General features: G+C 43.8%; 1 protein-coding gene across 1 annotated transcript in view; it reads right to left on the minus strand.

The window, feature by feature from the left end:
• Positions 1-4,190: 4,190 nt before the first annotated feature.
• The window catches only part of LOC144506772 (protein phosphatase 1 regulatory subunit 37), a 46,982-nt gene continuing 31,069 nt past the window's right edge, over positions 4,191-20,103 (minus strand). Inside the window, exons 8-9 of the mRNA XM_078233131.1 lie at positions 8,901-9,042; positions 4,191-4,387 (exon numbers count right to left, since the gene is read on the minus strand). Of these exons, the coding sequence (XP_078089257.1) occupies positions 4,191-4,387; positions 8,901-9,042 (339 nt within the window). The remainder of the gene's footprint in view (positions 4,388-8,900; positions 9,043-20,103) is intronic.

A 20,103-nucleotide genomic window follows, 5' to 3' on the forward strand; every position in this document is an offset into this window, starting at 1 on the left:
TTCAGTTTCTCATAGCACAGCTGCTGCGACTTAGTGGGTGCTGAGAAAGTCCAGGACTCAATGTGCAGCCCTGCAACTTGGTCCCTGAGATCTGCCAGCCAGTGAACAGGGGTCACCGACTTGCCGAGGTCTCGGTGCCACTTGGAGGCCTCATCCTCATGACAATTTTCTCTTTTTCTCACCCACGCCACCCCTCCCCCCACTCCATCCACCACCACTGTCCAACATTCCCCCACCCACCACCCCTTCACCAGGGCCTGGCCCAGACAGGATCCCAGATTTACCTAGCATCCGGGGTATCCATGGCTGTCCTTCCTTCCGAGCCTCCGGCAGTGCTGGCGGTGGGCACTTCTCCTGGTGGCACCGCCGGTACTGTGGAACTGTCAGTCTCCAATTGTTCGGCAGCTCCAGGAGGCGGGACATCCTCCCGAAGAGGGGCGAAACCCTCACCTCATCATTGCTAAAGGGTTAAAAAATTAAAGGATGCTGAGTGCCCCCCCACTCCCCTCAACCCCAAACCCTACCTCAAGCAGAGGCAGCCAAACCCTTGACCTTTACATTAATAATGTGGAGGGGCCTGCCATTGGTATATAAACCAGCATGTGGAATGTACACTCAGAAAGAGTGGGAACCTCTGCAATTTAAAATGGATGCTATGGGGAACTTTAGGGTCGTTCTGGGTGGTTGGCAGCTCTGCTTTTAAAGAAAATGTCCTGCCCCATATTGTCATCTAAAGGCTATTGATAAGAAGCTAGGTCTTATAAAGTGACTTAGCAAAGGAACAAAGCTCATTGGCGCAGTGGTTAGCACTGCTGCCTCACAGCGTCAGGGACCTGGGTTCAATTGCAGCCTCGGTCACTGTCTGTGTGGACTTTGCACATTCTCCCCGTGTCTGTATGGGTTTCCTCCGGGTGTTCCGGTTTCCTCCCACAGTGCAAAGATGTGCGGGTTAGGTGGGTAGGCCGTGCGAAATTGACCCTAGTGTCAGGGGGATTAGCAGGATAAATTTGTGGGATTACAGGAATAGGGCCTGGGTGGGATTGTGGTCGGTACAGATTCGAGGAGACCAAATGGCCTCCCTCTGTACTGTAGGGATTCTATGATTAAATGAAATGTAGCAACAGGTCAGACCCAGGTTTCAACTCCTTCCAAATTTGGAAGAAATACGGGATAACGAAAACAAACCAGCAGTCCAAAATCAGGGACAGGAATTGCCCCAGAAACTTGATTATCCCGGAGGGCTGCCTAGTTGTGAAAATGTACAGCAATTACACCGTTTTGTGTATCAATTTGCCACGCACACCATTGAGACCCCCGGGCATGGTAATTCATTTGAATCACATTTTAATATTGCTGCAGATGTTTATAATTGATTCATAGTAAGCGCACCTTTGCATCAAAATGCATTATGCACTACCAGTCAATTCAATCCTTAAATGAAATCTAGTTTTGCTGTTTGTCTGCTACCCTGCCATAATTTAGAGCATTATGATATTTTCAATAAGTATTTCAGGTAAAGGCCTCTGCTGAAATGCTAAAACATGTCGACCTTTACAAATTCCACTCTACCTATTGATTTCAATACAGGAGTGTCAAGAGTCCAGGCTGTGCAATGGAATATCATTGTTTAGGTTCCAAGGGTAGAAATGTAACACAATGCCAAATATATTGGGAAGCTTGCTATTGGGTAATAAGGCACATTTTTAATTAAAAGTATGATCTACATTTCTACAGCAGTCCATGCATTTGGAAAAAAAAACTGTTGAATTACTTCACAGGAAGCAGGAAATAAGATTTTGAATTAAATATACAGCAGCTTTTTTTAAATTTACACTTGAAGATCCAAAAATGCGAGTCATTCAACTAGTCCATTAAACACAAATCTGTTCAGAAATATGATGTATTATAAATTCAATTTAAAGCTGTACAATGGGTATATGTGGGTGACACGGTGGCACAATGGTTAACACTGCTGCCTCACAGTGCCAGTGACCCGAATTTGATTCCCAGCTTGGTTCACTGTCTGTGCGGAGTCTGCATGTTCTCCCTGTGTCTGTGTGGGTTTCCACCGGGTGCTCAGGTTTCCTCTCACAATCCGAAAGATGTGTTGGTTAGGAGCACTAGCCATGCTAAATTCTCCCTCAGTGCACCCGAACAGGCGCCAGAATGTGGCGACTAGGGGATTTTCCTCATGCAGGCTCCGCACAGACAGTGACGCAAACGGGTGAATTGAACCCGGATCCCTGACACTGTGAGACAGCAGTGCTAACCAATGTGCCAACGGCAAAAAGACAGGTATCATAGTTTACATATTCATATATAAGTAAAATAAAACGCATATTGCTGTTCTATTGTGAGCCTCAGCTTAAACCACAAAATTATTATTTAATGAAGAATATATGTTTCTAATTGGATATGTGAACAAATCTAAGTTAACAGGATGGTAATAGACCATTTAGCCCATTTTGTCTGAGCTTCTTCATTGCTGGGGTAACCGAGAACTAAACCTACCAATCTGCTGTTTCACTACAGTGCTGTATCTTCATCTGCTTCAAATATTCATCAACTCTTCCCTCAAAATATAAAATGGTCTGCACCTCAACGACTGTCTGTGACAAAACTTTCCATGTTTCATCAACTTTGAATAAAGGAATTTCCTCTGAGCTCTGCCCCATTCTCTTAGTAACAAGTTTAAATTAATAACCGATTGTCTTGACTTCCCAAGGTTAATAGAGAATAGATTTTTCTCTATCAACCCATCTATGTTCCTTAGTATCATGCAATCCTGCTGAATGTATGCCCTTACTAGAATGGTTAATGGTAGGGCGTTGGGGAGAGTTATAGAACAAAGAGATCTAGGGGTACAGGTTCATAGCTCCTTGAAAATGAAGTCACAGGTAGACAGGGTGGTGAAGATGACATTCAGCATGCTTGATTTCATTGATCAGATTAGATGCAGAGAAACAACTGTCCAACATTGTGCCTTTAAATGAGTATGTCCATAATCTGCACATATCATTAGACAGGAGATGATGCTAGTCTAATCATGCTAGTTGGAATGTGTTAGTTGACCAAGCAACTAAGAGCTCTAAGAGATCTAGGAGTACAGGTTCATTGAAAGTGGAGCCACAGGTGGACAGTGTGGTGAAGAAGGCATTTGGCATGCTTGGTTTCATTGGTTAGAACATTGAATACAGGAGTTGGGACATCTTGTTGAAGTTGTACAAGACATTGGTAAGGCCAAACTTGGAATACTGTGTACAATTTTGGTCACCCTATTATAGAAAGGATATCATTAAATTAGAAAGAGTGCAGAAAAAATTTACTAGGATGCTACCAGGACTTGATGGTTTGAGTTATAAGGAGAGGCTGGATAAACTGGGACTTTTTTCCCTGGAGCGTAGGAGACTTAGGGGTGATCTTATAGAGGTCTATAAAATAATGAGGGGTATAGATAAGCTAGACAGTCAACATCCTTTCCCAAAGGTAGGGGAGCCTAAAACTAGAGGGCATAGGTTTAAGGTGAGAGGGGAGAGATACAAAAGGGTCCAGAGGGGCAATGTTTTCACACAGAGGGTGATGGTGGGTGTCTGGAACAAGCTGCCAGAGGTAGTAGTAGAGGTGGGTACAATTTTGTCTTTTAAAAAGCAGTTAGACAGTTACAAGGGTAAGATGGGTATAGTGGGATATGGGTCAAATGCTGGCAATTGGGACTAGTTTAGGGGTTTAAAAAAAGGGGCGCATGGACAAGTTGGGCCAAAGGGCATGCTTCTATGCTGTAAACCTCTATGACTCAACTGATATCCCTCAGCTAGAATGCATAAATGTGGATTCTAGGTGGGGTAATGAATGGGCTGACTCTCAATGGTTTCGTACAAGGTGCCTCACTGTAATTGGAGCCCATTGAAGTGTACCAAGCCCAATGCCAATTCTGTGAGGAGACAAATGGCAGAAAAAGGTTAAAAAAGAACAGAAACTCCTTCAATGGCCATGTTATATTTCATAGGTGCACTTATCTTTTCAGTACACTAGGAATTTTACCAATACACCTTGAGCTATTTCAACTTCAGTAGTACAATCATCAAAATTGGTCTTGTTCCTACTTGATTCGGGGGTGAGCTGCTATTCTTGCCACTGTGAATACAAGTGCACCAAGCAATTTTGCAAAGATAGTAGCTCACGTTAAATAGTTACTTGTTGATCAACCCTTGCCCACTTACTGTCTCACCCATTGGTTCCTTGTCCAAGTCCAGTCTGACCAATGAATGGTTTAGCCTCAGTGCGAGAGACAGGGCCATCAGACCTCCAGTTCTAATTCTGTTCTTTCGCAGATCCAGCCTTAGGATCCCAGCACTCTCTGCTATAAACTCAGCCACAGCTATGGCACCTAAAGATTAACAAAAAAACAAATTAATGGAGCTGATATCTTATGCCCTGGAACATATTCAGAACATTAGAACCTATTACCATAATGAACAAAAAGCAAAATACTTTAGATGCTGGAAGTCTGAAACAAAGGGCTGGATTCTCCAACCTTGCTCGCAGCCGGGGTTCGCCAGTCCCACTGCAGTCTCGTTGGCACGGCGTGAACAGCGGGAGAATTCCAGCCAAAATTGGAAGAGGCTAGAGCTATTTGAACGGTCAGACATCATCTATTAGAACCATGGAAAAGTTACAACACAGAAGGAGACCATTCGGCCCACCTTGTCCATGCCAGCCCAAGGACACCTAGGTGCTCCTTCTAATCCCACCTTCCTGCAACTGTCCCATAACCATGGAACGGCACAGTCGTTAGCCCTGCTGCCTCACAGCGCCAGGGACCCAGGTTCAATTCCGACCTCGGGTCACTATCTGTGTGGAGTTTGCACTTTCTCCCCGTGTCTGCGTGGGTTTCCTCCGGGTGCTCCGGTTTCCTCCCACAGTCCAAAGATGTGCGGGGTTAGGTTGATTGGCCATGCTAAATTGACCCTAGTGTCAGGGGGATTAGCAGGCTAAATATGTGGGGTTATGAGAATGGAGTCTAGGTGGGATTGTAGTTGTTAGAGATTCGATGGGCTGAATGGCCTCCTTTTGTACTGTAGGGATTCTATGATTGTAATCCTGTAGCTTACAGCACTAAAGGTGCAGATCCAGATACTAATGAAAAGAGCCTCTGCCTCCACCACCAACTCTGGCAGTGAATGCCAGACATCCACCACACTTTTAATAAAATAGTTCTCCCTCGTGTTCCCTCTACACCTACTGCCACTCCTCTTGTATCTATGTCCCCTGGTTCTAGAACTTTATCCTGTCCACTCTATCTCTTCCCCTCATAATTTTGTACACATTTATCAAGTCGCCCCTCAGCCTTCTTTGTTCCAAGGAAGATAACCCCAACCTGTCCAATCTCTCCTCATAGTCACACTTTTCTAGCTTTGACAACATTCTTATAAACCTCCTCTGCATTCTCTCTACAGCAATTACATCCTTCCTATAATATGGGGTGACCAGAACTGCACACAATACTCCAGTTGTGGCCTCACCAGTATTGAAGAAACATGAGAGAGTTAACATTACAGGTATAAAAGCTTTTATTCTGCAGGAATACTTTACACATGAAATGTCAACAATCTTGTGTTTTTTCATTGCATGGACTAAAGTTGCTGAGTATCTCCAGTGCTTTCTATTTTTGTTACTCTTTAAAAGTCACATTCTGAAAAGTTCATAGCAAATGACTCAATATGCTGGCATGAAATTCTCCTGTCCTTTATTTGAATAAAGCACTTAACCCATTCATTTTAAACTAGGTCGTGTTGCAGTTACAATAATGGATAGAGTAATTTCAAATGAATGCGTCACCAAAAAGGAAATAGGGGAATTTAAACCTCTTAATATCTTAAAAATGCTGCATATTCCCCATTTGAAAAGTCAAGAGTAGGCTATAGACTGAGAACGGGCTGTCGATACTTGATTCGAGCCAGGAGGTAAGATTCAAACTGGCTGGGCTGGTTTTCACAATAATCCATGGTGAGGTAGCTTGATTCCAAGCAGAACATCAGCCATTGCAAGATCTGTGCACTGATAGGAACATAGGAACTAGGAGCAGAAGTAGGCAATTCAGCCCTTCGAGCCTGCTCCGCCATTCAATCAGATCCTGGCTGATCTCTTCCTGGTCTCAAATCCACCTCCCTACCTGTTCCCCATATCCTTTTAACCTGTTTTTTAAAAAATCAGAAATATATCTATCTCCTTCTTGAAACTATTTAATAATTCAGATTCCACCGCGCTATGGGGCAGCAAGTTCCACAAATTCACCACCCTCTGCGAGAAGTAGTTCCTCCTCAGTTTTAAATCTACCGCCTCTCACACTGTATCCGTGACCTCTTGTTCTAGATTGCCCCACAGGGGGAAACATTTGGTTTACGTTTACTTCATCAATCCTTTTTAGTATTTTATATACCTCGATCAGATCCCCTCTCATCCTTCTAAACTCCAGCGAGTATAAACCCAAACTGTTTAATCTCTCCTCATGCGTCAACCCCTTCATCTCCAGAATCAATCTGGTGAGCCTCCTCTGAACTGCCTCCAATGCCACCGCATCCTTCCTCAAATAAGGAGACTAAAACTGGGCACAATACTCTAGAGGTGGTCTCATCAACACCCTATACAATTGCAACAGCGCTTCTCTACTTTTATACTCCAGTCCTTTTGCAATAAATGCTAACATTCCATTTGCCTTTTTTATTACATGCTGTACCTGCACACCGACTTTCTGTGATTCATGAGCACAGACACCCAGATCCCTCTGCATCTTGAATCCACTTTCCATTTAAATAATAATTTGCCTTTCTATATTTTTAGCCGAAATGGATAACCCCACACTCACCCACATTAAACTCCATCAGTCAAATTTTGGCCCATTCCCCTAGCCTATCTATATCCGTCTATAAAATCTTTATCTCCTCTTCACTGCCTGCTTTGCCACGTATTTTAGTATCATCTGCAAATTTTGCTATGTTACACTCTGTCCCTGCTTGCAGACCATTTATATAGATTGCAAATGGTTGAAGTCCGAGGACTGACCCCTACGGCACCCTACTGTTCGCCAGCTAGAGAAGGACCCATTTATCTTGACCCCCTGCTTTCTGTCAGTCAGCCCATCCACAATCCAATCTAGTATTCTGCCCCTCATCCCCTGCAATCTCACCTTCTGGATCAGTCTTTTATGCGGCACCTTGTCAAACACCTTCTGGAAGTCTCGATATACAGATTCAAGTCATAGGTAAGTCATAGGTGAGAAGGCAATCTCCCTGTAAGCTGCATGACCACTCGTACAGCAATACAGTAAACCAAACATTCTCTTGCAGACCATGTACAAGTCAGTGCTTTAAGTTACTATGCATGTGTGGCCACACAAAAATAAATGCAAAGGGCCCCACACACTTAAATGAACCAGTCACGCACTATAAAAAAATTAAATTAGTGGGCACATTGATCAGAATGCAGTTCGTCCACTGCATTCCAAAATTATGTGTTGTCAACAGTTTTTGCATCCAAATTCCCTGAATCCAAGTTTTTAAAAGTGAAAAACAGCTAAATAATTTGAACGAATGTATATTCAGCATTTGTAAATGTGAGTGTTGCTTCCTTAATAGGTTTTGGCGAGAGACAAGTGTAACTTATAATGTGAACCAATTTATCATAGAAGCAGAAAAATCAAAGCCTACGCACTAGATAGTTCTTCATTTATGGAGATGTAGTTAAGGCTGCTGGATTCTAGATTAGGGGATCCGATGGCCGAGTGGTATTATCACTAGACTATTAATCCAGAAACTCAGCTAATGCTCTGGGGACCCAAATTCGAATCCCGTCACGGCAGATGGAATTCAATAAACATATCTGGAATTTAGAATCAACCGATGACCATGAAACCATTGTGGATTGTTGGAAAAACCCATCTGGTCCTTTAGGGAAGGAAATTTGCCGACCTTAGCCTACATGTGACTCCAGAGCCACAGCAGGTTGACTCTCATCTGCCTTCCGAAATGGCCTCAGTTCAAGGGCAACTAGGAATGGGCAATAAATGCTGGCCAGCCAGCGACACCCATGTCCCAAAAATGAATGAAAAAAATTCTTCTCACCCTATATGTGGCCTAGCTTAATATTCACTAGCTCAGATTTTGCAAACACTGATCTCTGTGGTGAGAACTTTAACTTTTTGATGTGCAGTTGGTTGTTTTATGGAGAATGACATAAAGATTTGGGCACATACATTGGTTGAATTTAAAGCTGAAATATCATGAGGGATTTTTGAAATATGCAATTATTTTAGAAATCTAGGTTATTAAAAACCAGGTAATTAACTCTCATGGCGATATTTCACAATAGTCCAGATTAGTTTTTCAGAGCTAGATCTATTGTTCTGCAGTAATTATTACTCCGTTTCGTGTTAAAAACCGGGTTACATGTCACTGAACAAAGAATACGGGTGCGATCTTACATGCCGTTCATGCTACACTACCACAGCAGCGAAGTCGGAGAATTTAGCACCCAGCCAAATCTCCATTCACGGCGGCGGGATGGGAAAATCCCGCCAGCGTGGACGGTGGTAAAATTCCGATCAACATCTTTATGGAGGTTCTAAAAGCGATGCCACATCAAGTGATGCCATTGATTGTGGGCTCTGGGGATTCCACAGTACAGGATGTGGCAGAGCAGCGAGCGACAGAGTGTAACTTCAGGATTCCAGTGTCAATCTCAGCTTGTGCTAAATCCTAATGTTCAGGTCAGATTCAAAGGGATAATGACGGCAAACGTTGACTGATAACTTTCAAGCACGTTCCACGACACCGCAGCGCACCCCCTAGTAGTTCCCCCTCCCCACCACCTTGCAAACTTCACACAGCATTTCTAGTCGTTACCTTCACAAGTTATTGCTGTCGCTGCCAGTCCTAAACGTATAACTGATCGATTCGCTATCAGTGCTTCTTTAAGTCTATGGATTCCTTCATTGCGGAGTGGATTACGACCTAGATTCAGCGTTTCCAGACAAGTTAAATTAGGCTAAAAGGGAAATGATACAGAATGTTAAAACTGTGCTCTACCTTCAGTCAGACAAATACTTGCTGTCAAGTCAGATAGTTGAACTTCACCAGTGCAAAATCCAGAGAAAGAATTACCAAAGGGCAAAATACTGCAGAAAGTGTGAAATACAATCAGAAAATGTTAGAAGTACTTAGCGAGTTAGGTAGGACCAAAAGGTATTTCAGTTTCAGGTCAGGCACAAACCTGTTTCAAAAACAGAAAGTTCTGGAAAAACTCAGCAGGTCCAACAGCATCTGTGGAGAGAGAATAGAGTCAAAGGTTGGCTCTATTCTCTCTCCACAGGTGCTGTCAGACCTGCTGAGTTTCTCCAGCATTTTCTGTTTTTGTTTCAGATTCCAGCATCCGCAGTATTTGGCCTTTACACAAGATCTGTTCCTTTGGGGCTGCACCACAGCGGTGAGAAGGATGTTGTACACTGCAACACTAGTTTCCGCCATTGGGAGCTGCCAAAGCATTTATATGGCTCACAAACAGCACGTAATGGTGGCGATCAGGTATTGCACCAGTTCATCATTAGGTAGGACCAGGAAAGCAAGGATTTCAAAACTGTCATCAACCCGGGAGGGACATCTCCAACGTGACAGGGATGGGAAGGAACAGTCAGCAAAAACCTTGACAGGGCCGGAAAAACTGTGCGAAAATCCTAATACACGTGCTGTCGCGAGTTTAGAAGCTTTGTTTTAAATCCGTTTTGCAGGCCACAGAGGAGAGCGTCGGGAAAAAAAAGATTCACCCAGCGCCTGGGGCTGGGAACCACTGCTGCACAAACAAGCTTATGAAACATGTAACATCAGGTAAAGATCACACTACAGGAGACAACACTTCAGTTATTACTGTCTCAACACTAACAAAACAACTCTGCTTACAGCATATAACAAATAACAAAATCAAGCCTCCCCCTGAGTACACTGCAGTTCTGTTGTTGCCAATTCGCCCCCTCTTAATGTCAGGCCTGGCAACTCCACCCAGCTGTCTCTCTCCTGTCATCAGGACTGTTTCGACAAAGAAAACACCCAAATATCATTTGAAAGATTCAGTTCAAAACCAAGCCTTTAAATTACTTTGTGAATTAAAATAAAAGGTGTGATCACAAGACGTATTCATCTGAAATACGTTCTTACCATTTTAGCGGAGGCATTGACCCATTTAAAATAAGCGTCTAAGCCCATTATCTCACGCTGTAATTATTCAATCCCCCTCCCCTCCACTCTCATTTTCTTCCTTCTGAAGACACTGAGTCATGTAGGAGTACAACGTTTCAGGTTCCAATCACCTCACCCACCGCATGTTTAAGCATAGACGATGAACGACTGTGAGTGATGGAGGGAGCTCATGGTCACCACCGTTGATCTTCTCCTAATCTCCTAATCTTCTCCTCACCCCCTGTCCACATGTGAAGGCTTTCTTGCAGGGGGTCACTGGATAGCATTTAAGACATTTCTCCTTCCTAACTCAGTAGCTCCTAACTGTTCCATGACTTCTGGTGCAGTTGGTATCAACCAATTTATGGATAATGGAACCAGCTCTAGATGTCCTTGTCATAGAATCTTATTGTGTAGAAGGAGGCCATTCGGCCCACCGAGTCAGCACTGACCACAATCACACCCAGCCCCTACCCCTACCCATGCATTAACCCTAGCTAGTCCCCCTGACACTAAGGGGCAATTTAGCATGGCCAATCCACATAACCTGCACATCTTTGGACTGTGGGAAGAAACCGGAGCACCCGGAGGAAACCCACGCAGACACGGGGAGAATGTGCAAACTACACACATACAGTGACTCAAGCTGGGAATTGAACCCAAGTCCCTGGCGCTGTGAGGCAGCTGTGCTAACCACTGTGCTACCATGCCACCCCATGTCCACGTTTGCTCACCACACCATGCAGAGACATACTCACTAAGCCATGGGGTAGCTCCCAACAATAATTCTCCTTATTCTTTGGTTTGTAAAATCGGTATGAATGAAGGGATTTTTTTTTAAATAAAAAGAACTTGCCAGGCCCATTATTGCTTGGATTATCAATGAAAGAAAGTAAATGCCAGCATTAAATAATGCCTCGCAGGAACTTTTAAAGTGACGTATAATTAATGAAGTACTTTTGAAGTGTAACCACTGTTATGATTTAGGAAACAGTGCAGTCAGTTTGCACACAGCAAACTCCCATTAACATCAATGTGATAACATTTTAGTGAAATGGAAGCAGAATACTGCAGATGCTGGAAATCTGAAATAAAAACATTTCAGTGGCATTAGTAGAGGGATGAATACTGGCCCAGGACAGTGTGGATAGCTCCCCTGCCCTTCTTCAGAATGGTGCCCTGGGATTTCTAACATTCACCCAAGATGGCAAGATGAAACCTTGCTTTAACTGGTCATCACCAATGCCTGCCAGGGAACCCAAATTCCATTCCATCGTCAGAGGTGGGGATGTTCACTGATGATTGCACAATGGTCAGCACCATTTGTGAACCTAACACTGCTTCAATACTACACCTGAGTCCCGAGAGCGGGATGTAAACCCACTAACTTCTATCACAGATACAGGTGTGCTACCAACTGAGCCACAGCTGACAACACATTACACATTATTTTGCCCAACTGCTGGTAACATTTTTCCCTGTTTTCTCTCTCCCGACACAGAGCTTTATTTGCTCGGAGCGCATGTTGGGATTTGAGGATGGAGATTACTATGTTCACTTTGTGGACCACATTTGATTTTGATTTGATTTGATTTATTATTGTCACATGCATTTATACAGCACATTGTGTGAGCTCAGGGCTTCAAAATCTTTACAGCCATCGAAGTACTACTGTTGCAATGTACAAAACCTACTAACAGTAAGGTAATATGTTGCATTTGATTTGATTTATTATTGTCACATGCATTCGGATATAGTGAAAATTATTATTTCTTGCGTGCTATACAGACAAAGCATACTGTACATAGAGAAGGAAAGGAGAGGGTACAGAATGTAGTCTTACAGTAACAGCTAAGGTGTAGAGAAAGGTCAACTTAAAACGAGGTAGGTCCATTCAAAAGTCTGATGGCAGCAGGGAAGAAGCTGTTCTTGAGTCGGTTGGTTTGTGTCCTCAGACATTTGTATCTTTTTCCCGACGGAAGAAGGTGGAAGAAAGAAGATCCGGGGTGTATGGGGTCCTTAATCATGCTGGCTGTTTTTCCGAAGCATGCATGAAGACAGAGTCAATAAGTGGGAAGCTGGTTTGAGTGGATTGGGAAAATTCGCCCCCTTGATGTCTCTGGCAGTGAGTTTCAGATCCCCACCACCTTCTGGGTTAAAAGGTTTTTCCACACATCCGCTCCAAACATCCTGTCCCTTACCTTAAATCCATTCCCCCTGGTCATTGATCCCTCCACCAAGGGGAAAAGTTTCATCTTCTTTACTTCATCTATGTCCCTCATAATTTTATACATCTCAATCATGTCCCTCCTCAGTCTCCCCTGCTCCAAGGAAAACAAGCCCAGGCTATCCAATCTCTCCTCATAACTAAAACTCTGCAGCCCAGGCAACATAGGACCATAAGACCATAGGACATAGGAGCAGAATTAGGTCACTCGACCCATCGAGTCTGCTCCGCCATTCAATCATAGCTGATATTTTTTTCATCTCTTGCCTTTTCTCCATAACCCCTGATTTCCTTATTAATCAAGAACTATCTATCTTTGTCTTAAAGACACTCAATGACCTGGCCTCCACAGCCTTCTGCAGCAAAGAATTCCACAGATTCACCACTCTCTGGATGAAGAAATTCCTCCTCATCTCTGTTTTAAAGGATCATCCTTTTAGTCTGAGATTGTGCCCTCTGGTTCTAGTTTTTCCTACTAGTGGAAACATCCTCTCCACGTCCACTCTATCCAGGCCTCGCAGTATCCTGTAAGTTTCAATAAGATCCCCCCTCATCCTTCTAAATTCCAACAAGTACAGACCCAGAGTCCTCAATCGTTCCTCATACGACAAGCTCTTCATTCCAGGGATCATTCTTGTGAACCTGTTCTGGACCCTTTCCAAGGCCAGCACAACCTTCTTTAGATACGGGACCCAAAACTGCTCATAATACTCCAAATGGGGTCTGACCAGAGCCTTATATAGCCTCAGAAGTACATCCCTGATGTTGTATTCTAGCCCTCTCGACATGAATGCTAACATTGCATTTGCTTTCCTAACTGCCGACTGAACCTGCACATTAACCTTAAGAGAATCTTGAACAAGGACTCCCAAGTCCCTTTGTGCTTCTGATTTCCTAAGCATTTACCCATTTAGAAAATAGTCTATGCCTCCATTCCTCCTTCCAAAGTGCATAACCTCACACTTTTCCACATTGCCTTCCATCTGCCACTTCTCTGCCATTTTTTAAATGTATTTTTTTAAACATGCTGATAAACCTCCTTTGCTTCTTTTCCAGTGCTATCACATCCTTCCTATCATGTGGATTCTGGAATTACACACAATACTCTAGCTGTGGCCTAACTAACTTTTTATATAGTTCCAGCATACCTCCCTGCTCTTAACCTCTATGCCTTGGCTAATAAAGGCAAGTACACGGTATGCCTTCTTACCCACTTTATCCACCTTTCCTGATACCTTAAGAACTGGTGTACATGCATACCAAGGTCCCCCTGATCCTTGGTGCTCCCCAGGGAACCTTCCATTCATCATGTATTTCCTTGTCTTGTTTGCCCTGCCCAAGTGCGTCACCTCACACTTATCCGGATTGAATTCCATTTGCTGCTGATCAACCCATCTGATCAGCCTGTCTATATCCTCCTGTAATCTAAGGCTATCATCCACACAATTTGCCACCCTAGAACCCTTAATGTAAAACAATTTAGGATTTTCCTTTATTCTACCTGCCAGTAACCTTTCATGTCCCATTTTTTTGCTCTCCTAATTTTCTTTTTAAGTTCCCTCTTGCATATTCTATACTCCCCTAGGTCTTCTGCTGTTTTGAGCCCTCGATGATTGCCATAAAGCTCCCTTTTTCTCTTTATCCCCCAATATCCAGGATTCACCAGATTTGTTGGCCCCACCCTTTTCCTTTATTGGAACATGTTGACCCTGTACTCTCCCTGTTTCCTCTTGAATACGCCCCATGGTTCCATCACAGATTTACCTAAAAGTGTCTGCTCCCAGTCCACTCTGGCCAAATCATATCAGACCTTATTAAAATCAACCCTCCCACAGTTTAGAACTTTGATTTCAGGCCCATTCTTGCCCTATCGCTCCATAACGACCTTTGAATCCATGAAAGTGTCCCTTGGGAACACTGAATCGGAAAATTAATCACGCCCGTTCCTGGAGGGAGCAAAATATCCCGCGGTCCAAATTCAAGAAAAACTTGGGAAAATTCCTCCTGATTTTATGGGCTGAAGTTTCCCGTCCCGCCCGCCAAGGGGAACCATCGCCAATAGTATTCGTAGCCGGCAGGACACAGACCATGCAAAGGGCCGTTGACCTCAGGCTAGAATTTCCGGCTTCGGGGCGAGAGCGGCTAGAAAATCCCGCCCAATATGCTAATGAAACGAACACTAATGCACGCTGGCTGAACGTAACTAACCCTGTGCAATCTGTATTCTACAATGTCTACAAATTTGGAAGAAATAATAGCAAATTGGATTATTATCTAAATGGAAAGAAATTACAACATGCTGCTGTGCAGAGGGACCTGGGGGTCCTTGTGCATGAGATGCAAAATCCCAGTCTGCAGGTGCAACAGGTGATCAAGAAGGCAAATGGGATGTTGGCCCATATCGCAAGGGGGATAGAATATAAAAGCAGGGATGTCTTGCTGCATCTGTACAGGGCATTGGTGAGGCCACAGCTGGAATACTGTGTGCAGTATTGGTCCCCTTATTTACGGAAGGATATATTGGCCTTGGAGGGAGTGCAGAGAAGGTTCACCAGGTTGACACCAGAGATGAGGGGTGTTGATTATGAGGAGAGACTGAGCAGATTGGGCTTTGTATTCGTTGGAATTTAGAAGGCTGAGGGGGGATCTTATAGAAACCTATAAGATAATGAAGGGGCTGGATAGGGTAGAGATGGAGAGATTCTTTCCACTTAGAAAGGAAACTAGAACTAGAGGGCACAGCCTCAAAATAAGGGGGGGTCAGTTTAGGACAGAGTTGAGGAGGAACTTCTTCTCTCAGAGGGTGGTGAATCTCTGGAATTCTCTACCCACTGAAGTGGTGGAGGCTACCTCGTTGAATATGTTTAAATCACGGATAGATGGATTCCTGATCGGTAAGGGAATTAGGGGTTATAGGGATCAGGCGGGTATGTGGAACTGATCCACTTCAGATCAGCCATGATCTTATTGAATGGCGGGGCAGGCTCGAGGGGCTAGATGGCCTACACCTGCTCCTGTTTCTTATGCTCTTATGCTCTTATGTCCTTCTTACTCAGGGACTTTTCGTGAAAAAATACTTCAGATGAAACACAGCTTACAAGATTTTCTTTCCAGCCTGGCTATTTAAAAGTTTGTTTAGATGATATAATGATATATTAGCACAGTGTTTGTGTTTTCTATAGGGAGGGGGGGAGGAAGGGTAAACCAGACTTTTCTGTCTTGGGCATTAATTGGAAAAAAGAGGTTTTGAATAATTATTTTTGTGCACTAAATTACCACTCTAGAACTAATTACAGACATCTAATTTGCATTAAACTGGTACATGCGGAATATTTTGCTTTTGTGAGCAGCGATCGGCTCAGATTTACAGCCTATTTTCAGTGCCTAACTTCGGAAAGCTGGGCTGTGCCGGCAGAAATTTAGCTCAAACCAAGAGATTAGGAACAGATAAATAGTTACCAATTCACAGCATCACAACGCTACATGTTTATGGTACCCATGCGCCCAGGACAATAATTTGGACTTTTATCATTTCTCCAACGGAGTGATATGGTATTTTGTTTTAGTCACATAACCCCCTCCACCCCCCAAACGCTTACAACCTTGTATTCCCCTGTTATATCCTCGGGGTAACTTCAGTCATCCTTGGTGCCAGCAGGTGCCCTAGCCCGCCTGTGGTGGAGACTCATCAAACCATCCAAACAGAGCCTGCCTAATTGAATATATATATATATATATATATATATATATATATATGGAATAAAGTGGAAACTGTGAATGCTGGAAATTAAAATAAAACCAGCAAATATTGGGGATACCGTGATGCGCGATTAAATCACTCGGGAGGCTGGATCGTACCCGGGAAATAAAGGCTTTTATTCCTAACAAGAATGGAGCATACTATATACAATACAATCCCAGACTAAAGGGTCACCAGGCAGTGCAGTGACCTTTATACTCCTCCAGGTAGGCGGAGCCAACTGGAGTGTACCACAGAACAATATCAACAGGTAGAACAGCCCAACCCTAACCCCAACAGTGACAACAGTAACAGATCTACAAGTACCCATAGTGCTGACCATCTATGGTTCAGTACTCATAGTGGTAACCAACTATGGTTCACCACATACCGAACAGAACCTTCAGCGTTAGGCAGACATTTTGGATGAAGGACTGCCATTTTACTTACCCACACAATATCGGGCCCTGACTTTCCCCCTCAGCTTGCCAATGCTGTTACCGCCCCATTAGTGTGAGCTGATAACAATATAGTGAGGACGTTGGCACACCAGAAGCCTTGGTTACCAATGTCTGCATCCTTTACCAATGAGAATTTAAAAATTAAGAAATAAATAGAGGAATAATGGTGAAGAAGGGTGAAGTAAAGTCAAATCTGCTACTGGAAGAAAAATAAAGAGGGGGAATGAAAGATTGGATCAAGAGAGATAGAAAAAAAGAGACGGAAAGGTGGGGAAATTAAAACACTTAATAATTAAATTTTGAAAGCCTCGAACACGAGGTGCTATTTTTAAAAATTCATTCATGAGATGTGGGTGTCGCTATCTAGGTCAGCATTAATTGCCCATCCCTAATTGCCCTTGTGAAGATGCAGGTGAGTACCTTCTTGAACCACTGAAGCCCATGTGATGTATGTGTACCCACAATGCAATTAGGAAGGGAGTTCCAGGATTTTGACCACCAACAATGAAGCTATAACAATATATTTCTAAGTCAGGATAGAGAGTGACTTGAAGGGGAACTTCCAGGTAGTGGTCATCTGATGTGTCTGCTGCCCTTGTCCTTCTAGATGGTAGCAATCAAGGATTTGGAAGTGCTGTCTAATGAGCCTTGGTGAGTTCCTGCAGTGCATCATATGGTACACACTGCTGCCACTGTTCGTAAGTGGTGGAGAGAGTGAATGCTTATGGATGGGGCGCCAATCAATGGGGTTGCTTTGTCCTAGATGGTGTTGAGCTTCTTGAGTGTTATTGGAGCTGCACTCATCAAGACAGGTGGAGAGTTGTCCATCACAGTCTTGACTTCTGCCTTGTAGGTGATGGAAAGGCTTTGGGGAGTCAGGAGGTGAGTTACTCTCCACAGAATTCCCAGACTCTGACCTGTTTTTGTAGCTACAATATTTAATATGGCAAGTCCAGCTCAGTTTATGATCGATGGTAACCTCAAGGATGTCAATAGTGGGAGATTCAGTGATAGTAATGCCATTGAATGTCGAGGGGAGATGGTTAGATTCTCTCTTGTTGGACACGGCCATTGCTTGGCACTTGTGTGGTGTGAATGTCTCTTTCCACTTACCAGCAGAAGCCTAAATGGTGTCTAGATCTTGTTACATATGGACACGGACTGCCTCCGCATTGGAGGAGTCACAAATGGTACTGACTATCCCCACCTCTGACCTTATGATGGAGTGAAGTTTGGGTTCCCTGGCGGAACCCAAACTGAGTATCGGTGAGCAGATTATTGCCACTTGATAACACTGTTGTTGACCCCTTCTGCTGATGATCAAGAAAATGTTACTATCTGTACGTATGAAATTCCACAGTTCTGATTCTTCCCTGTCTAAGATGGGAGAGGTTGATTGATATTGTAGGAACTTAAACCCCCCCTCATTAAAATGGCTCTTACACTGGTGTTAGGTCAAACTTTTCACAGTGAGTTTAATGCACAGTTAAGGCACAAATGCAGCAACTTCACAGCATGCGTGAGGAAGCTGATCTCCCAATCTTTGCAAGGTCCAATCGCAAGCAACTCTGTCAATTCACGGGATGTCTCTTCCTCGCTACAAGATGCGGGACAGTTGATAAAGTCATCACAATGAGCACCATTGAAGTCAGTCATCAACTAAAACTGCCACGTATGCTACCAATCCTTTGAATATGACAAATGGTCTTGACCATTTAGGCCACCTCCGCCCATACAGGCTGGATGACTGTCCTACAGGTAGCAAGCACTGGAGTGCCAGTCTTACCATCCATCTTCGACCCAGTTCTTGCAGGACTACTGCATTAATGATTTATGAGTAATAGGTTCATGTGATGCTGCTCTCTAGCAATCATGATGTGGAGTTGCCGGCATTGGACTGGGGTAGGCACAGTAAGTGATGAAGGGGCAAAGCTCCAAAAGCTCGTGCTACCAAATAAACCGGTTGGAATTTAACCTAGTGTTGTGAGACTTCTTACTCTCTCTAGCAGTGCAAGCTGCAGGCTTGGCTCAATAGTTTTTTTTAAAAATTCATGTACAAGATGTGGGCATCGCGAGCTAAGCAGCATTTATTGCCCATCCATAGTTGCACTCTTTACTAATCAGAAGGTTGCAGGCGCATACCCTGTTCTGGAAGCATCAGCAGATAATGCAGTACTGAGAGAATGTTGCACCCACAATATCTCCTTTAACCCAGGGATATTGTCTATGTTTCTCTCTCAGCTCACCTGCATTTTCTCAGGGAGAGAGAGTTGGAATTATTGCAGATTTTTGAAAAACCTCCCAATTTTCAGGGCTTGCTTTGTGAGGTGTCTTGCATTCTACTGCCATCCTCACCCTAAGCTGCACATTCAGTGAGGGCAATGTGAAATGCATCATCCACTTTAGGAGCTCACATATGCAAAAAGGTCAATCCCAGAAGCTTTGGGAGGATCAACTGTTGCCAGCTTAGAGTAGAACACTCACCTACCTTCACCGCAGGAAAATGTCTGCAACTCGGCCTCATACAGCATAATAACCTGTCAATCATATCATGTGTGGCTTGGTCAAGTTTCCAACACTCCAAAGTATAATTTTCTTTCCTTGGTGCTTCCAGAAATCGAGCCAAATGCCCACAACCGCAATAGTGGGAACAAGTTCACTGTTGACCACATCTAGACTAGTAACAGCACACTCCACTGACTGACCAAGATAGATGTAGCAAGTAGCAGAAACACACCACATGAATAACAGAAGAATTGCTTCAATCAAGAAGCCCAGTGCAAACACTGAAAATTGGGAGCTACATTTTGGAATTGTGCCATGATTCCATTTCTCCCTGAGAAAATGGCCTGAGAGACAAAGGTATTTATTTATTTTTTTTAGCGTCACAAGTAGGCTTACATTAATACTGCAATGAAGTTACTGTGAAAATCCCCGAGTTGCCACACTCCGGCGCCTGTTCGGGTGCACGGAGGGAAAATTCAGCATGGCCAATGCATTTAACCAGCACGTCTTTTCGGACTGTGGGAGGAAACTGAAGCACCCGAGGAAACCCACGCAGACACAGGGAGAACGTGCAGACTCCGCACAGACAGTGACCCAAGCCGGCAAACGAACCCGGGTTCCTGGCACTGTGAGGCAGCAGTGCTAATCACTCCACCACCGTGCTGCCCTTAGACAAGACCTCCTGGGATAAGGAGATAGCAAAAGAGGACTGTATGTATTTTTAAAGATGTCCATAACTGGCTAAAGGATCAAATAGCCTAGAAAATGGCAAATCTTGATGGACAGGGAAGGATAGAGCTGTTCACTTGAACAACAGGTACAGGTAAACCTGATCAGACTGATGATCAGCACAACAAAACCATCCGGCAATAGATACTTCAGTTTTCCATAGATAGTAGTAACAGTCTTGCTTCTGAGGCAGAAGGTCAACACCAGAGAGTTTGA

This window comes from Mustelus asterias, chromosome 18, assembly GCF_964213995.1.
Source record: "Mustelus asterias chromosome 18, sMusAst1.hap1.1, whole genome shotgun sequence".
NCBI classification, from domain to species: domain Eukaryota; kingdom Metazoa; phylum Chordata; class Chondrichthyes; order Carcharhiniformes; family Triakidae; genus Mustelus; species Mustelus asterias.